Source organism: Helicoverpa zea, chromosome 5 (genome assembly GCF_022581195.2).
Source record: "Helicoverpa zea isolate HzStark_Cry1AcR chromosome 5, ilHelZeax1.1, whole genome shotgun sequence".
Lineage (NCBI taxonomy): Eukaryota > Metazoa > Arthropoda > Insecta > Lepidoptera > Noctuidae > Helicoverpa > Helicoverpa zea.
Genome location: NC_061456.1, coordinates 6840356 through 6864120, shown reverse-complemented (window position 1 = coordinate 6864120; position 23765 = coordinate 6840356). Strand labels below are relative to the sequence as shown.

The following is a 23765-nucleotide window of genomic DNA, read 5'->3' as shown; positions in this document are numbered from 1 at the left end:
ACTCTGTATACGTGCAGAACTCATTTTAATTATTTAATGTTATTTTAGTATACAACAATATCATGAATAACAAATGAAGAATGAGCTTTTATTTTATATTTAAGTCGAAAGGCAAACACAATTACGGTTACACTGCCAGAGTTATATAGGCGGCCCCAGAACTACAACATTGTGCAATATTACAATATTATTATATTGCAAAAATTAAAAGTTTATGCAATATTAAGCCTATATTAAGCCTGTTCAATTTAAAAATATTGCACAATTTAATTGATAGTCTGGGAAGCGCCTAATAATACCCTTATTTCAAGAATGATAAAAGAGGTCAAATCAAAGAGTATTTAATAACCCGATCACGCCTTTTCCTAAAACGTTGCTGGAGCGGTGTAATGTTCCAAATTCAAAAAAACGAAATGGATTTGATTTCATTGTCCGTAAATTCGATCATTTGCGATTCTTATTTTGAAAGTTGCGACAACATTTCCATGCATGTTTAAGAAAATGTGCTTAGATCCATAGAAAGCTGTTAATGATAGCAAAGCTAGTTTTAGATTGGTATGGTCATTTTAAGACATTGACCGTTGAAAGCGGGTACTAAAAGACAAGACAGTCTTTCGAGCAAAAGTTTATACAAAGGCTGATCCAAAAGGTGACGTTACAAATCTGCAATAAGATTCCTCATGATTAGGGGCACACGAAGATACCCGGTGTATGTTCTGCGATTATTAGTGATCTCCAAGTTATAAATGTTAAGCTGCAGTTCTATTTTGTCCACATTTATAGCTTTCCCAGTAACTCTGTCATACAAAGGTACATTATTTCATTATATAGAAGATTGGTACATGCAATAAAGGCGGTTACAAAACTCTTTGTATATCGAAATGAATACTGGCTGTTTGAAATTTTCACTTTAAAAAAAAGAATATAATTTTCCCGCCTTCCATACTTCTGCGTCTTTACTTTTGTAATTATTTATTGTTTTGTTTTATTGTGAAAAAAAATGTTGAACGTAGTTTTGTTTTCAGTGATCGCAATGAACTGATGCGCGAACGCGAGAGGGATCGAGAGCGGGGTTATTTGAGTGATCATAACACCAGGTACGTTAATTTATCTATGTATATATATAAAAATGAAACCCGCTTTCCGTTGTGACGACATAACATATGAAAACGGCTTGACCGATTTGGCTGAAAATTAGGGGGGAGTTAACTTAGACCCGGGAGAAGGTTTTAGGATAGTTTTTGTCACCATCCGGCTACGAGACGCGGGTGAAACCGCGGGCGAAAGCTAGTACTATAAAAACATGAATTAATAATTAATGAATAAGATATAAATGCAAACTTATAACTATTAATAGCTTAGGGAAAAACGACTTGTAATGGAAAGTTACCGGGCATCACTAATTAAGCACGCGGCATTATTAATTAAATCACGAGCCTTTTTGAAAACAAGTCTGAATATAAACGTCTGAGATGTTTACAGTAAACAATTTTGAGTCAGCGTGACGAGGTCTTATCCGAAATAAAAACAGCCACGAGTTTCAGTAAAAGAAAAAAAAACTTATTTGAATGTTTTCATTCAGCGAGTTTTACTTTCTTTTTTTTTAAGTACATAAGCATAGCTACTGCATTCATTGTTCCAAATTCAGACTTCGTGTTCTTTACTGATGCAGAATTCTCTAGCGCTAGAACCTATTAAGTTTCCAGGAAACGCTAGAGCGCAAAGCTAAGCCCTGTTTTGTATTCATTGACATACGTTAGGGTGCTTACATAAAGAAACAGGTTTCCGGTACAGACAAACCTGTACGCGTAGGTACCGATCAGTGCAGGTATAATATTTCAATACAATCTTATTCACTCACTTATAAAGAAACAGGTTGTTTACCTGTTTCAACTTACCTGTTTCTTTACAAGTGAGTGAATAGGATTGTATTGAAATATTATACCTGCACTGATCGGTACCTACCCGTACAGGTTTGTCTGTACCGGAAACCTGTTTCTTTATGTAAGCACCCTTACGTGCAATCAAAATCATATCGTTCTTTGACACATTTTCTCACAAATACCTAACGTTTTAAAATGGTGTAGGTATGTTTTTCATTAATAACATATTGGTTATTGGATTTGTACTTTATGGATTGGTAATAGGTAATTCTAGTACGATTTTTAAAACGGTTGGAACCGGCAAATAAGCACTGCCATAATACCAAAAAACTATAGGCACACGTATATTTTTATCGCTTTTATTTTTATGGCTTTGTATGAGGTATGAGAACAACTTTTCATTTGTTGCAGGGACAGAGTTCGAGATCGCGACCAAGGGTACCTGAGCGATCATCAATCAAGGTCAGTATCAAAAATAATATAGTTTTTTCATAAATTATTAATTATATTAGTAACCTAGGTAGGTACGTCTGTCTTCAAGGTATCTTCCTGACTATGTAACAAATTGTTTCAAACGGGTCTCAGGTCACTCCTTTTAAATTTGGGTACATTATACAGGAATGAATTTTAAGCAGTGTGCAAAAAAAACTGGTGGTCCAGAATCGTTAACAGAACATATCTGCACCATCAGTAAAATTTTTTTTTTCATTCTTTTGTCCGCCCTAAAATCAGCAAAATATGGATACCAACTATTCTTACGCGCGCCGAGCGAAGCTCGCGTCAGTAAACCGGTTTCGCGTTGCCGCCGTGCATACTATGACGACTGTGACCGTACAATCGGTTACAAAATAAACATCTTTCGATATCAATAACTTTTCTTTTTTGTACTAAAACACTGTTACTGTTACAGCCTTTTTATCGTCCCACTGCTGGGCACAGGCCTCCTCTCACATGGAGAAGGATTGAGCATTAATCACCACGCTTGCTCAATGCGGGTTGGTGATTTCAGACTTTTTATAGTCCAGGTTTCCTCAAGATGTTTTTCCTTCACCTTTTTATCAGCCATTGGTGTCTAAGTATACTTAGAAAGTACATACAAACTTAGAAAAGTTGCATTGGTACTTGCCTGACCCTGGAATCGAACCCACTAACTAAAACACTACAAAATAAAAATATACGTATCTATAAAACTTATTTAACTATAAGTTCACAAAGTTTGCGCACTGGATAAAATTCATTCCTGTATAGGTAAATAGGAAATAGTTTGAATTTTGAATACCTACTTGATTGCTGAAAATTACAGCATACATAGGGTTTTCACATCGAAATCCTTAACCAGGTTATAGCATAATAGCTCGATCGTTCACTCTGGTCGTCAGTTTTGAACGGATCGTCAGCTTTAGAGAGCGATGAAATTATGTACATATGAGGTGTCTACTGGGTTCGCAAATTGCAAGACAAGCCGATAGTCACCACACGCCTGAACCGAAACATTTCTCCTTTTGACAACATATCATTAACGGGGTTATGTCAAAAAGGGACAGAAGAAAATCATTAATTAAGAAGCCGAATTGAACTACTTAAACGTGAATCTCTGATGACAAGCTCGGAGCTCAATTCCCTGCCATGAAGACTATTGCGTGTCGCTAAGTAAGCTAGTAAGCTTAAGGGAGGCAAGCGCAGAACTAAATGTCAAATTAGACAATATTATCCCGGTAAATTACATAAACGTGTTACACTGTAATACTGAAGTAATTAATCTCCTTTTTCTGACTTCCATTCCTGGCAAAGAAATCAGGGTGTGGCAGAAGCCAAACTGCAGGAAAAAGATGAAATAAATGCCCACATAAAGATTTCATCCGTCTTTTGGTCCCAAAAGTATACCATTTAGTTATAAATGTTAAATCAAATCAATTCAAATACAGTAATTGGTTTTCAGTGTGATATAGTCCAAATGACTATCTTACTTACAGGATTTCTAAACAATTCCTCTTAAATATTGTCAGAAAACAGAAATATTCAATGACAAGTTATTAAGTTGCACTTGGATTTATGAAGCAGCAATTGATACGTTTTGAATTTTCTACCTATTATACTTTTGTACCCACAGACGCAGCTTCTATAACAGAGGCTAAGCTCCCAGTGCTAGCTTGAAATTTTATTATAATTTTAAGCAATTAAGCTGCACAAAATATATCTTATCAAAATGTTCAGTACCCACACTCAAGACACTTCGTGTTTAAATATGCAATTAGTTTGATGTGAATATGTAAATTGAGTCGAGATGCGCTGCATGTCTGCTGGATACTCTGATTTAGATATTGCAACTGCAAAATTATAATAATATACATATTTATATACTATAAAACTGCTAAATTATAATAATATGTAAGCTAGACAGACAGAGCATAAAACTTGAATTCAGAAAATTGCGTTATAATAATTAATAATAATTGAACAGACCGTGAGAATAATTATTTTAACATTTTGGTAAAGCCTCGTAATTCGATAGCTCTCTACATTACCTATCGAAATTATCCATGAACTAAAGCTTAATTAAATGATGTTTCATCAACTGATGTTTTGATGACAGTCGCAGTGAATAAAACCGCAGCCAATACAAATAGTAGTGTAAGTACTTTTTTAATGGCAAATTGTATTGATTCGGTTCAACTACATTATACGAATGTGGAACGTTAGTAAAACAATTTTCAACAAATGAAATGCCTACGTTACAAAAACAGTTAATAACCAAATTACAATTAATGATCGTAGATAAATAATTCAATTACATGGTTTAACTCATTGCAGATAAAGTGAAATTAATTAGTGTTTAAAATAATTCAGATTATTTAACTCGTGGCCATTAATTTTCTGTTTTAATGCGTTGTGATCTGACTCAGCAACAAACATGCAATACATACACATTACAATTGTACGTAAGCTAATTTCAAAATTATTTAAAAATTGCCGTGGGTAATATTCACTGTCTTTTATTATTGAAATTATTTTTTCTTCTAATTAAAATATTTTCTTTTTGTCTTACTGCTTTGATCTTTATTAATAGGATAATTTTAATAGGAATAGCTATTTCCTGTTTATTAAAACGTTTCAAATTGGTTTACAATTGTGATTTACTTATTTGTATTCTATTCAAGTCTTAAGGAGGGCTAAGATACTTTATAGATAGTTCAACTCAGATTTGCGCGCGGCCCTATGTGTGCGTCGGCTTGTAAATATACAACTTTCATTCGTGTGACAGTGACGTCGTCCGAGCATGACGTGTTCTCATCGCTTTTTGTTATGGGTACAGTCGTTTACGAAAATGTCTAGTTCTTCACGGAGAAAATGTTTTAAGGAGTCAGGTAGCGTTTCAAAAAAATGAAACAACATTCAAAGCTTTTTATTATTACATTTTACAGTTTATCATTATTTTCTCATACGGCTTTTCAAATTGACATTGACAGTATCTAAGAAATAAATGAAGTGAAATATCTAAGATGAATTAAATACTCCTTACATATTTTCTAGCTCGGGGTACGCGGACAATAAATAAATGTGTGGACTAAGAATGTAAAAGACCTATAATTTAGTATAATAATGGAAACAAAATGTATGGGGAATTTTAAAAAATTATATTGCTTCGCATAATGTCGACCAAAATAAGACGGAAATAATGAAACTCATAAATGAACGTTTAAGTCAAATTGATGAAGGGATGTTGGGTAATACTTGTCGACATGTACAAAAGAAGAATACTATAGACATTTTGACATGGAGTCAGAATTTATAATTAACATTGGTGAAAGTAGCGAATCCGAAAATTCATCATTTGATTTTTCAAGTAGCGATACAGAATCATTATAAATAAATAAACTAAATTACGTAATAACTGTACTTTAAACAGCCGTATACAACCCCTAAATAACTGTATTTGTACCCGACTGTACCTCTTGTCACGCACACAAAGTCACTGTATATGTACAAGGGTTACCCACACATAGGGCCGCGCGCACGACTGAGTTGAACTTACTATACGAAATTTTAATATTAATATCTAATCTTCAACGTCTGACTCCATAACACGAAAAAAAAATTTGGTTCTATGCTCTGTACTCTAACTTAAATGTATACAGCCCAACTAGAAAAGTATACCTAAATGTTTATGGTTACAAAGCCCCATTAAAGGTGTGGAGAGGCATAAATTGCGCTATATACTTACGTTCGTTCTTGTGAAACAGCGGAAAGACACGCCTGATTTAGTAATCTAACCACTTTGGAAGATATATTTTCTTTGAGCTAACTATTGTTATTTTTCAAGTAAAGCCCTTCGCTAAGTAGTTGAACGAGGGTAGAATCGGAATAGCTATCTAACGTAACGTGGCTATAAGCAATGTACAATTTCGAGACCCGGTTATGGGACTTCTTGCACACATTATTGTTTTCGGAATAATTCTCCTTAATCCGTTAAGATACCACAATATGTATAGGTACAATAATACCTACCTGTTATTACTTAATCCCTTCGAATGGCTTTGTGTAGGCGTATAGGTAAGGCAATATCATAACGCCTGTATATTTTCCTAGCTATTACGTCTTAAGTTTTACATCTACAACTTTCTACTTATTTCATGTATATTTCAAGCTCGGACGGATTTCAGAAACATTTTCGTACCTCAGCAATTTTGTTCGTTTGAATGATTAAAACCAATATATTTCTTTAATGACACGGAACGTGTTTGATTCGTACAACTTCACAATCATTCAATTTGTTAGGTATCGATTGAATGTCAGATTGGAACCGCAAATATTGTATTGCGAGCGCGAATATAACATGCACAGGTATGTGCTTATTTTACGACGCTTAATTTTACTGATATCGCTCGTATTTCGACAGTTGTGTGAGTTTTTAACAAGAGAAACGGCAGGTGTCGCGAAATATTATTTAATGTAATGGGACATTTATTTAATACAATAAATTCGGATTCTGTAAATTTTATATGGCAATCGGATCTTTATTAAAAAATCAATTTTCAGCAGTGTTCGTTTCCACAGAAATTATAGGTTATCCATTCGTATAAACATTAACTGACCTAATTTAATTGGTTGTACAGATACAGATGGTTCAATCGAGTTTTACTTAACTACTCGAAATACTTTTCAACGTTTTGTAATTTGCAAATAAAGTTAACCACAGCAATACATGATATGATATTTTTCACTATTCTTACGAATGGAAACTATAACTCGTAGTAATGTAGATGTGTTAACCAATTACCTAGAACCGTTAATTAAGACTGTATCATTTGAATAAGGTAAGCACTATTAAGGGACATTGTACCGATTTGAAAAATTGTTAGATAGCCCAATGATGAATGCTGAAGGGTACTTTTTATTATCAACAAAAGGTCCCAGTGCAATAATCATTGTATGTATGTACCTAAAAGGTGATACTTTCTAACCTTTTTGCAGCCTATATACCTAACAGAGTCGGAAAATAGATACGGAATTTGAATTTTAGTACTCACAATGAAATTTCAGGACCGATTTAGACGAATTTTTAATTATCAAGATCATTGAGCTCTTGGAAGTTATTTACTTAATTTCTCACTAAACCACATAACAATTATGTTTCCTTGTAGATGTATTTTCTTTTTCAATAATGTTGTTAGAAATTGTAATCCCATGTGATCGTCGAAAAAGTCAACTGTAATACTTTTATCAATTACATTATTGGTAACATATGTTATTTTGGTAAAGGAATGTTGATATTTCGTCCCCACAGGGCCCATTGTCGTGTAAGTAGGGTTAGGTATCGATCGTACGCCTCAGTTATTGTCGTAGTTATCGTTTTTCCTGAGTCACGTATGTTCCCGGGTACTCTTGGGACAGAATTAGCCATTCGCGAACCAAGCAATTTTTGTAATACTAAAGGGCCGACAATAATTTATGATGCTTTTGATATTATTACACAATTTCACAATCTATAATCCTGTTCCTCGAGGTCTATAAGGATATTAAGTCTGGCAGGTCGACCCTTATTAGATGATTGAATAATGGAGATGTTGAAGATACTCTACAAATTATACCTTATATGAAATAATTTTGCTTTTTTGTGAGAGATATTTAATACTGTACTGCCAACAGTTCGTTGAGCCATTTTCTTTGAGTCTCAAGCGCAATGATTGATTATGTAAACAAAAGAATCCCCCGTGTTCACTGTACCTAAGTCAAAAAGGTATATCATCATTTTTACGTACTTGCTTTTCCGTATTTCTTACATAAATACCGAGGCCTTCAGCTTTAATAACTACGATACTTCAAAGAAAGTATTCATGATCCTGTTATTACCAATTTGTTTTCGTCGCAAGTACTCGCATATTTTATTTCCTTACATAGGCAGGTTTGTCTTTATATATTTTAAACACTATATTGCACCATGACTTAAAAAGTGACGATACCTTAGGAGTCATGTTCAAAAAGATTAAATTAGCTCGATATTGATTAATTGAAAAGAAAACGATTAGAAAGCTCTATATTTTCTATTAAAAAAAAAAAAACTTTTCCGTAATACACATAAAATAAGTAGAAAACGAATATGGTTCCAATGACAGTATGTAACTTAAAGTTTATGGATCTACTTTTCATTTAAATGATTTCGAAAAGCACCGTAAAAGGTACTTAATTAATTAACAAAATGAAAACAAGGTGCCCGATTGCAAACAACCTGTTTAAAATCATTTCCTTTTAACTGGACCTTAAAACAACTTTGATATTTTTTACCAACATCGTCTATTTAGAATAACATTCCCTCGTTAATCTGACACGGAACAATGGCGTCCAATCCCATTGGTGGGTCCATCCCAGTCTGGATACGTCCATTTTAAATTAGTTTAACTTTGGATAGCTTGTTTATTTTTCATTTATCTGAGGCATCAAAAACGGAACTTTTACTTGGCAGAGTTCCTTTGTTTCAACGTAATAATAATTATGCCAAAATAATAAAATAAGATGCTTTTTCTCAGATGTGAAAATTAAGTTTACAACGACTATTACATTGTTTAACTTTTTGTAAAACATAAAAATAATTAAATTGTAACCGGAGAGAAAATTAAAGGCAGGCTCAAGGCAATATGTGTAATAACAGAGATAGAATCTTAGATAATCATGTTGCCCAAATTTTATAAGAAAGGTGACCTCATGTTATTTTTGAAATGAATAATATACCGTGTGCATATTCACGTCTAGTATTAAAGTCAGCATGACAATTATAATGTACGTTATGCACAGTTTCGTGAGCGCATCCCGGTGCGCTTCATGCATCGGTGAGTCAGCTCGCGCGGCGTGGTACCGCCACTCAGACGGGTGGCGTGGTGCCCCTCCCCCCGGCCCCCGCCGCTCCCCCTGGGACTCCCTTCCCAGCCTCCGCCATGAAGGCAGCCTTAACGACTCGGGCTACAGGAGCAACAGGGCTGACAGCTTCGAACAAAGGTATGATCACTAATACAGATGCAGTTATAAAAAGTTTTTAGCATAAAACTTTATACGCGTACTTTACTACTTTATACTTAAACTTCAAAACAATTTTACTATCTCAGTTGTGTTTTATGTATTTTCATTTATTTTTCATGGATTAACGCAGACGTTTTAAGAAATGAGGAATGATGTGTCTAGATATAACTGTCTCTTGTACGACGACGAACAATCATTAAAGCAACATAAAACAAGATTTATGTATCCAAAATGTGTAGGTATTGAATACAATAAATACGTCGTCATTCGAAGCTCAATGTTCATTTTAACAAATGTCACCGAAGAAGATTGGCAGTGAAATCCGAGTCCAAATTAAGTTCTCATTACTGTCTGTCTATCGAAACTCGACCTGAAATGGAATGAACGGATTTTGATTCCCCTGACAGGTCAATTTTTAATAGGTATTTAATTCATTATGCAAAATGGAGAAACGAAAGTTTTCTATACCACTAACTTTAATTTGTTCAGTAAGTAATATTAATTGGCCGATTCAGTACCTACTTACGTACCGACGTAATTTACAGAGACTTTTCTAACTTTTCTTCCTCGTCGAAATAATTTATTGACCTTTATATCATTTTCAATTTGAATGATACTTGTGAGATTACGGTAGATAGAAGAGTATGGAAGACGAACACGTACTGTACCTACCCCAAATAGTAATTGGGATAAGGCCAGTAGGTTACAGATGATGACGATAATGTTATTGTGCTTTGTACTAACGGCTGTTCCCATATTCTATCTATGAGTTCATTTGATTACTAGAGATACAATTCTGACGCAGAAAAAGAAGTGAAGATTGTTTTTATATTTCCACTCATTCAAATCTGTTTAAATGTCCAACAACCAAGAAACAAGTAAAATTATTTTGGAGGATTCAACTCAAATCTATAAACAAAATTAACTTCATTCCCACAGGGGGTGAATTTTATTTATTTGAGGGTCGAGACCAAACTCAATTGAAAAACTTTCTGGACACGGAAACATAAATATACTTACTAAATATAAAATATGAACATCTTTATTCTGTTAGAGACATATTTCTGACCTTACCAATATTTTCCTGTAAATATATTTTTAGAAGAGTAAAAAAATACAAAAGAAAAACGAAGGACTCTTGGAGCACTTCCCGTAGATGACATTTTATACGTACGGGTATTATTACTAAGCCGGGTATTATTCTGTTTAATCTATTTTTACAACGTATTTTCTTAATAAACATAGGTAAAGACGAGATATTTATTAAATTAAAATATTTCTATAGAATCGCCTATAAATTAATTCCTTTATTTTCCATTCTAATTGGAAGCTCCGAGCCCAAGTCAAACACAAAATCGTAAATCAAAAGTTAAGAAAGGGTAAATATTGAGCTTCTGTTTCAGGGGTGTTTTCGACCGGCAAGACAGCGTTCGTTCGGAATATACAAGCGATCGCGAATCAACGCGCTATGGGATTGTTCAACAAGCTTCGATTGATAGCACCGACTCCAGAATCTGCTACTTGACATCGAGTGAGGTAAGTTATCCCTCGTACTATTGTTTTCCTACTCGTAGCCAAACTTAGTTTCTCTTATTGCGGGAATTCTCAAGTTTGAACAAAATCACGTACTTTATTTACTTTTCTTCATTTCTTAGTTACAACTTTATACGTCTAAAAATGCTCCATCATCGCCATCGACAGAACGCATATTCTTTTTAGTTTATTACTTAACATATTACTTTTCTCTTAAGTATTCAAATCTCTTAGTTTACATGACTTGAACCTTTAGAAAATAATGTTTTAGTATTTCCATCTGATTATTTTCGAATCTTAAGTACGATGAGCTCGTGCTGCTCTATGCCTTATAAGTTGGATTTCAATTCTTTACAATAACGAAAAATATCAATATCATTTTAATGGTAATGTCATAATTCGTATTTTCTACCTACGCTTGGTATATGTATATCTTAGTCCCAGTTCTATCAAATAACCTTGCGCGGAACTGAGTATAGCAGCTCCAAATCATGAATACGAGTTAACAAGCATAGTAAGTTGACCTCGTTCTTTGTCTGCATTCAACAACTCGGTCTTGCAGTAAGACAATAGCTAGCTTAGGCTAATTTCATAATACATACCTTCCTTTACACACCAAAGAATTATAATTGTTTGAACCCAATTAAGTACCAAAGTTAACAAAGTAACTGTTCAAGCATAATTTTTGCCTGACTGGAGTCAAGACTTTGAATCTCCACGGGTTGGTTAATAATACCTTTATAAATAAATAACAGATAACTTTACCTTAACCACCTACAGTTCAAACATTGTGTAGCTAATTGAGTCGAACTCCACAAATTGTAATTCGTTCCAAACGAATCGAGATCTAATTGTGAATTCTACGTGTCACACTAACATCTGTCTTACGAAATTCACACACGTATTTTGATTTTGACTAACGGTTTGTTTCATGTAGGTAAGTTCGCAATATGCTACCAGACTTAATACAGTGTTATGTCTTTGAAATTAGGTGGTCTAGGCACATTAAGTACTTATTTTCTTCTTATTTTTATCCACCTTGCGAGATTTGCTAAGGTTCCGCATACCGGAAAGATCCTATTGCGAAGAACTAAATACAAAACTGAAATCAAAGTTACTCGGCCCGAGTAGAAAAAATCAAGTCTGAAAATTCATAATGAAAACAATGTAAAAATGTAATATAATATTTCTATTCAGCCTTTAAATTCTAGCCATAGTCCTATAAATCGTAGGATAAAGCACTTCTGAGCTTTATTAATCCCTCACCAGCTGGTAATCTATATGTAAAATACGTAGCCTACTGTTATTTGAATTAATTTTATGCCCTTTGTGCCATTTTGTCGTACATAATGAAGCGGCAGGTACTAGCTCATTTACGTACGCCGCCTTGACCTGATTGACGGTCATCATAAATTAAATTAAAAAACAACGGATAAGATATTATGCTTCCAAAACACGAACATAGCACTTGTTTTATTTCGCTTCAACTCTAAAGCTAAATATGTATTCGGTACAAAGAAAGTATTACGAATTTTGATAGTGCACCGTGTGTTAAAATGGGTGTGTCAAAATTTCAAATTGTCTTGTATTATTATCTACGGAGTTGTGTTAAAACTTGTCGAATGTTATTAGTAGCAGGATTTATTAGAGTAGTAGCTATTTATGGCATTGTGAAGCCAAACGAATGAAAAGTAGTGTCGGTCGGCGATGGTCTGAGGGCGAGATCTGGGATGGTTCGCCTGTGTTCGGAAGCGATCGGCGGAGCCTGCGCGGCACGCGCGCTGCGCACTCAGCTCCTCCAATCGTATCCTGAACGTAGTATTAAAAATATTATTTTGAGGTTAACTTCTCTCACTTGTAACAAAATGAATAGAGGCTAATCGTGGGTTCTAAACAAGTAAATTTGTCACAAAATAGGCGTGTCGAATGTCGCGAAAGAGAACGTTGAACCGAAAATTGAGACGTTTCGTGTGTGTAAATACAAAGCTTTTACTATCAAGTGCACGGACAAAGAAGAGTTGCGTCGTCCTTGCTACGCTTAGCAGCGATACTCAGTTGTAATGTTCATGGTTGTCATAGTTGAATCATAAATCGAATGAAACTATTGTGAAAATACGTAGTATTTATAAACATATCCTGCGCGTTGAAGTGAAGTCAATTCAAAGGCCTACGTATGAGTGAATTGTTGACATAAATAAATGTTCCATTTCCGTTAACAATAAGAAGATATTTAATATAATTAAATATATTATATGTTACTACTTAAGTAGAGTTCCTGCCTGTATATCGCTTGATCCACCTGTGATAATTCGTCTTCGTAATGAATGTTAACCTGTGTTTAGGCGTTCTAAAGCTGCCAATTTTAAGTAAATAATTGATTAAAACTCATAGAGTCTTCGATGTTATTCTGTTAATATTGTAAAAATGTTCATAGTCTTTATATTAACACAGTTGTAGCAAGTAAATATTTACTATTGTTAGATGTAACCTAAATATAAACAAACAAATAGCAATCAAACTCCAGGACATTCACCAAGTGACATTGAAAATTAATTATGTTTGCATTATAACTTGCATGGGGGCCATCAAATCTAAGAATGCTGTATTCTTAAAGGTATTGTCATTTTAATAAGTAGTCTATAAAATTATTATTAATTAATTAAAAGGAGTTTGAACAATTCAAACTCTAACATTCCCCATGGTTTGTATTATGAATTTAATTTATCTCTGTGAGCATAGACAACTTCGACTATAATTAGCTAATGAATACTCTTCATGTGTTCTTTCAATTCAGTGATATAAAATTGCAAAGGTTAAGAATTTACAATATTTTATTTATTTAAAACTGGCAATAATCCACATAGACAATTATTGTTTGTCTTAAAAAAATGTGTCTATCCGGTCTCTAAGTTCCTTATAAATGCACTCGTATCCTTGCTTACAAGAACTTTCCTGTGCTAAAGGCAAGTTTATTTTAGCTTGTTTGTTCAGCGCCACCCTCTCTATTTCACCGTAATGGGATACTGAAGGCCTAATGTTTATTCTTGAACGCGGCCACGAAGGTACGGCCACTGTAAATTGTGTCAAGGTCGAGTTTCTATTGATCCCCTTCTTTCGTAGCGAGAGCCGACCCGTCCCATGTGTTTTCCGGTTTATACATTCTGATGTGTATAATTATTTCAAGACCCAAAGGACAAATTGAATAAAAAGGGTTGGATACTTGGAAGTGATTTTTATTGCATACCTACGATCTTTTATGTCACTTGACGTTTTTTTATTCTGTGTAATTTACTTGAGTGTTGTTTTTGTGTTATCTCAGAACTGAATATTAATTTGTTATGTTATGCAATACTCAAATGAAAAAAAATTATAAGCGTGTTCGTCAAACAGATATCGCTTCTAGATACGAACATAATATAAGGCATTAGGTAGTTTACTATCTTAAAATGCTTCAAATAGTTTACCTGAATAACGTTCATAATTTGTGTATTATTTCAATAAGATGTCTTTGTAGAAAATACTGAAAAATAATTAAAAAGGTAGAAGTTAATTTTCGAAAGGGCTTATGAAATGAAAAATAAATGTTTTTATTCGTTTGAGCCGCCATAAGACCTTTTTAATTCATTTTATCAATTATCTTGTTTGGTGATTCAGCAATTTCCTTTAATATAAAAATGTTCCTTCTGGTGACTGAAATTCGTAATGTTATAAATAGTTACCAAAATGGGAATAAATTAACGCTCATTCTGGCACGTACTTACTATTAATTTAGTCCCAAAGAAAAAAACAGCAAATTATACTGCTACGCCTTAATTAACAAGTTTTATAATTAAGTGCTTTAAACGCACTAAGTAATGTTTTTAAGGTTAATATTTTCTTTTTAGGGATCCGTACCCAGAGGGTAAAACGGGACCCTATTGTTTTCGCTCCTCTGTCCGTCCGTCCGTCCGTCTGTCACCAGGCTGTATCTCATGGACCGTGATAGTTAGAGAGTTGAAATTTTCACAGATGATGTATTTCTGTTGCCGCTATAACAACAAATACTGAAAACTAGAATAAAATAAATATTTTGGGGGACTCCCATACAACAAACGTGATTTTAAATAATGGTACGGAACCCTTTGTGCGCGAGTCCGACTCGCACTTGGCCGGTTTTTTTATAATTATACAAATCTGTTCATACTAAAGATCAATAAATCTACTAACTCTTATCCGATCTGATTGTTTATATTTTTCTGTACTTTTGTCTATGATGTTACATCTAACTAACAAAATATACAAAAAAAATATACAAGTTCCTTTCCCTTCTGGCTAGTATAAACCATTTTTCTTTAGTGACTAAATAAATGGCTAGGAAAACAACTCAACATGATGTATATCCGCAGGAAACGTGTTATACGCTGAAGACAGGTTTTATATCATAGGTAATGCTAACCCCATTTGTTACGAAAACATTTAGAGGCTATACACGAACAACATTTTCCTTTCAAAACTTATTCCAGTATAATGTTGATAGTAAATATATACTTATTTATGTATTAAGAATGTATTTTTTGTTACAGGTAAGTAGCTTTTGATAGCGCTTTTTAGTACTGAAAATTGAGGGTAAGTACTTAGATTAACACATATTTTTGATTACTGGAAAATGACCGTATCGAGTACAAATAAGTCAGCACTCATAAGTTAAACTAGGTAAGGTAAGGGGCATTAAATAAATTGAAAATGAGGAAAAAGTGGACAAAAATGGTAAAAAATAATGAGGTATTTACATTTTCTCAAAACCGCTGAATGTCGAGCGATATTCATTGTTTTTTTAAATTGCATAATTGGCTTCCATATAAAACAATCAATAGTTAAAATAAAGTCCAAAAAATTGCCTATTTTCGGCAGTCGAACAAAATGGAAAAGTATCCTTATAAACATGACTGATTCGCTTTTAATATAATGAACGGAAAAGGGGAACTGAAACTTCGCTTAGGATCCGAATCTATACAGGGTGTGTCGTTCACAATCACATTAAACTAACTAACAAAATCCTATAGCATATACTTTATGATATTCTATGGCGATTGTAAAAAAAAATAACCTAATCCATTCAGTGGTCTAGCCACAGGAGTCATTTTCCGTTTTTCTAATTTATAACATCATGTGTAAAGCAGAGATAAAGTTAGGAGTATCGAATGTTTTGACCAGTTGACAGCTGTCAGTTTTCAAGGGAGAATTTCAATTGTTTGTAATGACTGACTTTTACATGGTGTTATAATTCTCGCACATTTTTATTCTATTTACTTTGTTTGAAAAAATCACTTTTTTATTTTTACGTATTTTTTCTTTTTTCTTTGTATGAATCGACATATATTAACCAGTATATTAACGCATTTCATTTAATGTGATTGTGAACGACACACCCGATATAACTATAAATCGTAATGACTTTGATTGATTGTCGATTTATACATAACATTCATTATGATATTCCTAATTAATAACCAAGTATTCTCGCATAATCTCATTAATTTGTTAAACAGATATGCTTGAAAACCAAAAATCTTAAATCTCAAAAATAGGATTAGGTACACCTTACCCTTTGCTGTTGCTACGTATCTGAATAAAAGTATTAAGTCATCTACAAAAGCTTAGCAGTTTCATAGCACATATATGGTATTGACACATTAAGAGCATTTTACGAAGAAACTGAATGATTTGTGCACACATCTATGTACATTTCGTTGGTAGATGCGTTAGAAGCTACGGCCTGACCCGTAGCATGATATTGTATTACGTCAAAGCAGGAATGTCACCCAGTTCAGCTATTAGAAAAACAAGTCATCGTACCATTCACTTCTTATTGAAGCGTTTGTAATGGAAAGTCTAAAAAAGTTATTTAACAGACAAGCCCCAAGAATAGAAATTCCTATCTAACGAAGATCCTGAAATAGTACCGAGTGACTACGAAAATTTCCTGAATTACTTTCTCACTGTAATTGCAGTGATAGAAGAAAAAACCTTGCTACCTCTTTTTCCCAAATACGGTCCGTATAAAAATACATTTCAGACCCATTCCGCGAAAGTGGCTCGTCTGATATTGTTGCTATTTATTTTATACCTACCCCACGGCAACAACTGTGAAATACGTCTTCCCCTATTATGTTACAAGGCTAGCGAACAGCCTTGGTTTGAAGTTCTATTTTTAAACCTTCGCTACTTGATAGAACTGTGACGATGAGATCGGTGATAGGTGCGATAAAGATAGCTCAACGACATTTGATATCGTTTTATACGTTTTCGTTTTTTACAGATTTTTATTTTCTTACAAAAGCTTTTGTTACTTAAAATTGTTAATTTAAGATCAGTTATCATTTTTCAACGTTGGCTAATATAAATATTTGGTAAATTGGAAATCTTTTACAATAGAAAGAGATATCGCATCGATCCAAAAGGGCGTCGTTAATTCGTAAATCCATCAGAAGCTCGCCTGAAAGTTAAGATTTAAATTAAAATGAGGACATGTCATTCGCTGGCCTTGTCGAGTCTTATTGCAGAGCGATAGCCGTCGGTCGGTCCGGTCGCTCGCATCGATGTCGCATCAAGCTCTGCTTCGCTTGATACGTGCATTGGCGTCAGTGGTGGCGGGCCGGGCGCGGGGCGGGCGCGTGACGTGCGGGGGACTGTAAAGCCTCACGCCTGCGCTCTACCCGCCAGCGCCATTTATCCTCTTGTAACATACTCTTGGTTCGTTTGCTAGGTCAATTATCTTTAACGTATTGAAGCATGGACGATACGTATTATAGTTTCAGGTTGCTTATAATCTTGATTTATCTACCTGCTAATAGTAGCTTCTAGAGATTTGTAAGTTATACAATACTCATTTAATTGTAGTAATGAGCCTAAACATAATCTGAATGGTTATTTTATAACCATCCTTTTTATAATAGCCCAATCATTTAGAATACCGTGCGATAAAATTTGAAAACGTAGTAGGTTCATTAAATCGATTGCGATGCTCAGCCAGAGAAGCAATCATAATTTATGATTAATTAACTTTGCTTGTTCACTGCGTGATTTTCCAACTTCCACGAGCACTGTTAGGAGATAGAATTGTTAACTACCAATTATTCTAACTGATTTAAACAATGAGTATAAAAGAAGTTTCGTAATGGAAAAACAAACAAACACTTTTTAATTCACCAACTTTTTATATAGTATACCGACGCACGACGTGCTTTAATAATGGAAATGTAGTAGTTACGATATACTTGGATGAAATAACATTTTCTCCGGGATACCTACTTGTGAAACACATTCAAAATAATAGGGTGTGAGGCCCGGCAGGCTCCGAACGGATGGCGGCTTGATGACATTTTGCCTGAAGATGATACATCGGCGAACAATTCTACTTGTTTTGTAGTAAACTTAACTTGAATACGAAGTTTGTATCATGTAATTGAATGATAAATCTTTGAAAGGAAAATCAAGAGTAACTTTAGTATGTAGGCACTTTCTCTCCTGTCAAATATACTCATATTTAACTTAATACACCTGTCACAATGCTGGAATGAACAAAGTCTTTTATGACTATACTAAAATGAATGTAGGTATCTCAAAGTATAATTGACCGTTTGTTTGGATGAGTTGGCGTGAATATATCCCTACTATCCAATAGAAACGTAATATAATATTACAGGGAGAATAGAATACCTAATCAGTAGGATTATAGTACCCTTTTCAACCCAATACAGGTACAATGACTCTGAATATATGTATTAAAAGGTCGACCGTTTCCATGCCTCCCGTAAATAAAACAAAAAGAAATATTCAATAGGATTTCATGTAGGCTTGAATTTTATTTATTGTGTATGAAGGCTCCTACGCTGAATGTGAAGGAAAGTGTGGGCCCGCCAATAGCTTCATATGAAAAAAAAATACAATTTTAGACTAGATGTATATACACTACAAAAAAAAACAGCTCCGGAAACATTCAATTCCCAACTGTTATAAAGAATGAAGGGTTCGAGTATAGCCGTATGAGTATTAGCTAAACAATGCCGCAGCCGATTGAGTTAGTTTTAAACAAAGCTTGACCTGAATCTCGATATTTTTTACTAGGCAAGAAGATAAAGGTTTAAAACTGTTTACTACACTCCAGCAACAAAACCCGTAAATTTTACAACAATTTGCCACCTCCTCAGCCGGGTTCATGAGCACTAAACTAATAAAAGTGTAGTCATAATCTTTGGAGGTAAGGCGGTTCGGTGATAACACTAAACTACCTTGCCGCAGATTATGACATTAACCATTCCTGCGTCCCCGGGGTCGTTAGTTCTGCCACTCTACAAGCAAGGGTGAACTTCGTACACTCAATGACTGACTCTTTACCGAGAATTATTTATGACAGTTCCGCCGATGTTTTATGGCACGATGGCATTTATGATGTTTTGGTGTCAACTGGAATTTCAGGCATAAAATTGAAACTCGTGTAAAGAATGTTGTCTGTTATGTTATTCGTGGTATGACGAAATGCTGAAAATTCAAACATATAATGTACATGATAGAGTTAATGCAAAGATTTTTCCACTTAATGATTACCTTTTTATAAATGATGAACTACCTAATTTGTTTATTGGTTGAAAAGGTGAGTGATTTTTGTTTAGGAAGCAATAAAGCACCTTATTGAAAATTCTAAAGCGGGGTGGTTACCTCTCGAAAATAGTGATTTCAACGTACAACATACCACATTCTCCTCAACATGATAAGGGCATGTTCAATAAATGTTTCAGTGAAGTTTCTTGTAAGTCATATAAGATGTAAACAGTTTCAAAGAACATGAATAAATACTTAAAGTTGTGAATTAGGAAGGAGGCGCCGAGACACCCCGCGGTTCCCATCCCCAGACACATTATTATTTGCTTCAATACACAATCCGCCATCAAAACGTAAAAATTGCCTCGAGGTAACTTATTTTCGTAGTTTTACGCTCCGCTAACGAATATTAAAAATGATGGACGACTATCTATCACTACCGGTCCGGTCTCCGATGTTGATATTAACGAAATATACAGGCGACATCAAAGCGGGAAAAAATGATATCAATCAATAATATGCCATGGCGTGCCCTACTAATCTCACACAGAGTAAATAACCCCTGAAAGTGCATTCACCTCATGTTGTAGCCGTAGATATAAAAGCGCACATTTTATGTCTTTTTACTTCTTCAGCGTAATACGAAGATGGTAAGAATATTTTCCGCGTGGGAAAACTCGGCAGCGAAGCGTGACAGGCGCGCGATAACGTTCTGCTATGTTGTACTCTAATTAGATTAAGCCGACACTGAGCAAAACTTCGTCTGCATTATACTATTTACTTAGTCTATTCAAATAAGGAAATCTTTATCTACAACGTAACTAATCCTTTACGTTACAAATTGCATCCTGATGCATTTATTAAAATTTAAGATGCTTTTATTTTAAACCTCTTTTCTAGTTCCACGAGGGCTAAAACTCATTACGTACATTCCGACGTAACAAGTTTTAGTTTATAAGATTTGATTTTAACTTAGTTGTGTCTTTGTCTCAGCTGGCTTGAAATTTTCAAGTAAATTCTGATTTACTTGTTGTAGTTTTAAAAGACTGATGACATTCGTTAACACCGTCAACACCCCTGATGAAGTTTTCCAAAAATGACAAGAAAAGATGACTATTTTTAAATTAGGAAAACGATTACAACATATTTTGCCAATTCTTATATGAAATCAAGACTAGTTTAAAGTAAGGACTTAAAGTTTCATGAGCCTTATTTACAGCTTATAGCTCTATGATAAAAGCGTAAAATGAATTGCTGTTTAAATATTTATTAGTTTTCTTTTAGTCTGCAATAATCAATAGACATTCATATCAATGTCAGCATTTATTTAGAAATATGCTTTAATTTGATCAGAAATAAATTGAAACGGCGAGTTGTTATAACGCGTGGTAGGCGGGCAGAGCGGGGCACACGGGCGCCGCCCGCCCGCAGGCGCGCTTGCTCCGAGAGCGCCCGAGGACTTACGATCGTTTCATTCCGAATCGTAACGAAGTTCGACGATCGCAACCACCCTCCGTTGACGCGTGCTGGATCCAGTCGCAGCGAGGGCCGCCAGGGCGTTGGAGCGGCTCTGTGTGTGCCTAGTGCTTGGTTATGTAACACAAAAAACTTATTTATTTATTAACTTAAACGAATGAACTCGTGACTTGACTATAGACGTGCCGATAAACAATGGTTAAATAAATAAATATTAATGTTCGTGTTCCCCGTTTACTTACTATGTGCAGAAGTGATGTGTACGCCTATCCTCGAAGCGATTGAAAGCCTGTACAGGTTTATCGTTTGCTTAAAAATATTCGATTGCATCTAGTGCATACACATGATTTACACAAAGATACTTGAAAAAGTGTAAATCATTATTCATATTTATGAAGTGTGATTATAAAGGCAGTTGTTCTTAATTGTAGTTAAGAATAATATTGTTGTTTGAACAATTATTAAATTGGAACGTTATGTATCTACGGTACTGGAATATCGAATCGACGTAATTTATTGATGTATAACCAAGCAGGTAGCAGAAGTATAGACGGCAGGTCACGCTTGTCATTGTTGTTCCAATTAAAAGAACAAATAGAATCAAACCAAACTGAATTTGGCGCAATGCAGGGCGCTTGGATGGAAACGTCCACGAGTTGCGGTGACTCATTCCGAATCCATAATTGCTTAGTAGATCTAACATTCAGTGCAATCTCAATCACAAATGCGTGTATTGTTACATTGTATTTATTTTAACTAAAATCACTCACAATTATGATAATACAGATTGATTTGTTTCGTTACATTAAAATGAAAACTTTTAGAATCCTATTGTTGCAAATATTCCCGTCGGACATGAATAAAGTTGCAACCGTTCACATATTTGAACAATATACAAACAAAGCCGCTTGTTACTTGTACATTATGTGTTTGATGTAGAAGAAATAGAAGATGCAATAAAACATGACATTTCCCATTTCCAACATTTCATATCGCGCTCGGGTTGAAAGGTAATGCAAGCGCTGGATACGATTTGCGGTATTGTCAATGCCGAGTTGGTATTTCGACTTCAAGTATTGTGGACGACGTTTAATATTTATGTACTTTTCTATTTCTCGTGAAACTCTGTCTTTGAGAAACTTGATTTATGGTAATGCAATCATAGAAGATGTGGAATATTAGGCAATAATCGCTGTTTGAAACAATATTGTTCCCGGCAAAAGCTTTGTCTATCAATTATTCAAAAAGTTTTTGCCTTAATGGATTCCGCAATAACAAAAATAGCAAACAGAAGGTAACGGCTTAACGAGGGCAATTTATCAGATCCAATTGAAGATTAAATTCCATTACTTTATCGCTTTGCGTTATTTGCAAGCGGTTTGTTTCGATGGCTTTTATTACTCAATTTCTACATAGGTACACACATACCTATACCGACCACCATTAAATAATGACTTGGACACCTACTTGTACTGTAATCGATACATATGTTTTGGTTAAATGTGATCATTAATATTACCAGTAGATACACAATACATTATCGCATTTGATAGCTTTCTTTTTTTGTCATTCGAATCTCATAAATGGGTATTCTTCAGCAATAAGCAATTTTGATCTTATCTCGGTAACAACATATTTCATTCCGTCATCCAAATAATATCATACAATGCCGCTATATGGGTAGATATATCATAACATCAGGCTTGTATTGAAATGTAAACATTCAATCCATTTCCGGACTACAAGTCAAAAATAATATCATATGGAGAACACCACATCAGATCGAGTGCAAATTAAAAAATCAATGTTAACAGAGCACTAAGATCTGAGATATGGAGATATTGAAAATGTTTACGCAAACAGTTTACTCAAATACTAGCCATTCGACGGTTTCAATTGGAAACGATTTTAATTTTATTGGCATGTTGCATTCGTACGTCATATTTTTATTATTCAATTTATGAACTAGTCCAGCAGCCCATCGCATCGCCCAAACGGGATGTCGCTTTGCTGTGGTGTGTCACGCCCTACTTCACTTGGAAAAGTTCGCGCCAGCTATTAGCGTAATTAAAACGCTACCAAACTACAAAAAGATTCATCACTAGCATGCCGTGAATACGTCCAACTTATATTTTGTTAAAAGAATAACTAACAGAAATGTTGCTTCTGAAAGATTTCATCTTGGTTACTTTGCAAGTTTTGTTTAAGTAGGGTCTAATTATTACACAACTTTGAAATATAGAATATGTAAAATACGTTTTATTGGACTGTTTTCCTGAGTCTTATTGATATAAATCACCACGAGATCGACTAAATAGTATAAAAATATCTGGTTAACAATTATTCTGACAGCTTGTTAACGTCTCTGCCGGGAACAAGCCACTTCAAACGCAGAACGTTTTATCGGATTTCTATTATAAACGCCTACCTATTTATTTACTTATCATTCTATGCTTCGCTTTCCATATTGTTATAAAGTCTCTCGTACGTAATGATACCTATATTAACATAGTACCAAGATTTACTAAAATCCTGACAAATCATAAATTAGAGTTGCTCCAGATAATTTTACTGGACTTTCAATGCTTGCAGACTTCAATCCCTCTTTTTGATATCCTGCTAAGACAATTCGCATTTCTTTATGAAAAGTTTGACACAACTTTATGAAAACTTATTAAATTGGCTTGGCTCGTGTATATACAATATTTTATGTGTGTGTGTTAGCCATCAAGAATTACTTAAAGTATCTGACATATAGAATAACTGACCTTCATATCACAC

At 34.4% G+C, this 23765-nt stretch overlaps 1 protein-coding gene across 12 annotated transcripts in view; it reads left to right on the top strand.

Annotated features, from left to right (window-relative positions):
- Nucleotides 1-23765, top strand: part of LOC124630403 — a 76013-nt gene that overhangs the window by 15631 nt on the left and 36617 nt on the right. For all 12 annotated transcript variants that reach the window (XM_047164296.1, XM_047164295.1, XM_047164292.1 and 9 more), the window contains exons 18-21: nucleotides 1026-1097; nucleotides 2295-2345; nucleotides 9174-9374; nucleotides 10799-10931. In XM_047164296.1, the coding sequence (XP_047020252.1) occupies nucleotides 1026-1097; nucleotides 2295-2345; nucleotides 9174-9374; nucleotides 10799-10931 (457 nt within the window). The remainder of the gene's footprint in view (nucleotides 1-1025; nucleotides 1098-2294; nucleotides 2346-9173; nucleotides 9375-10798; nucleotides 10932-23765) is intronic.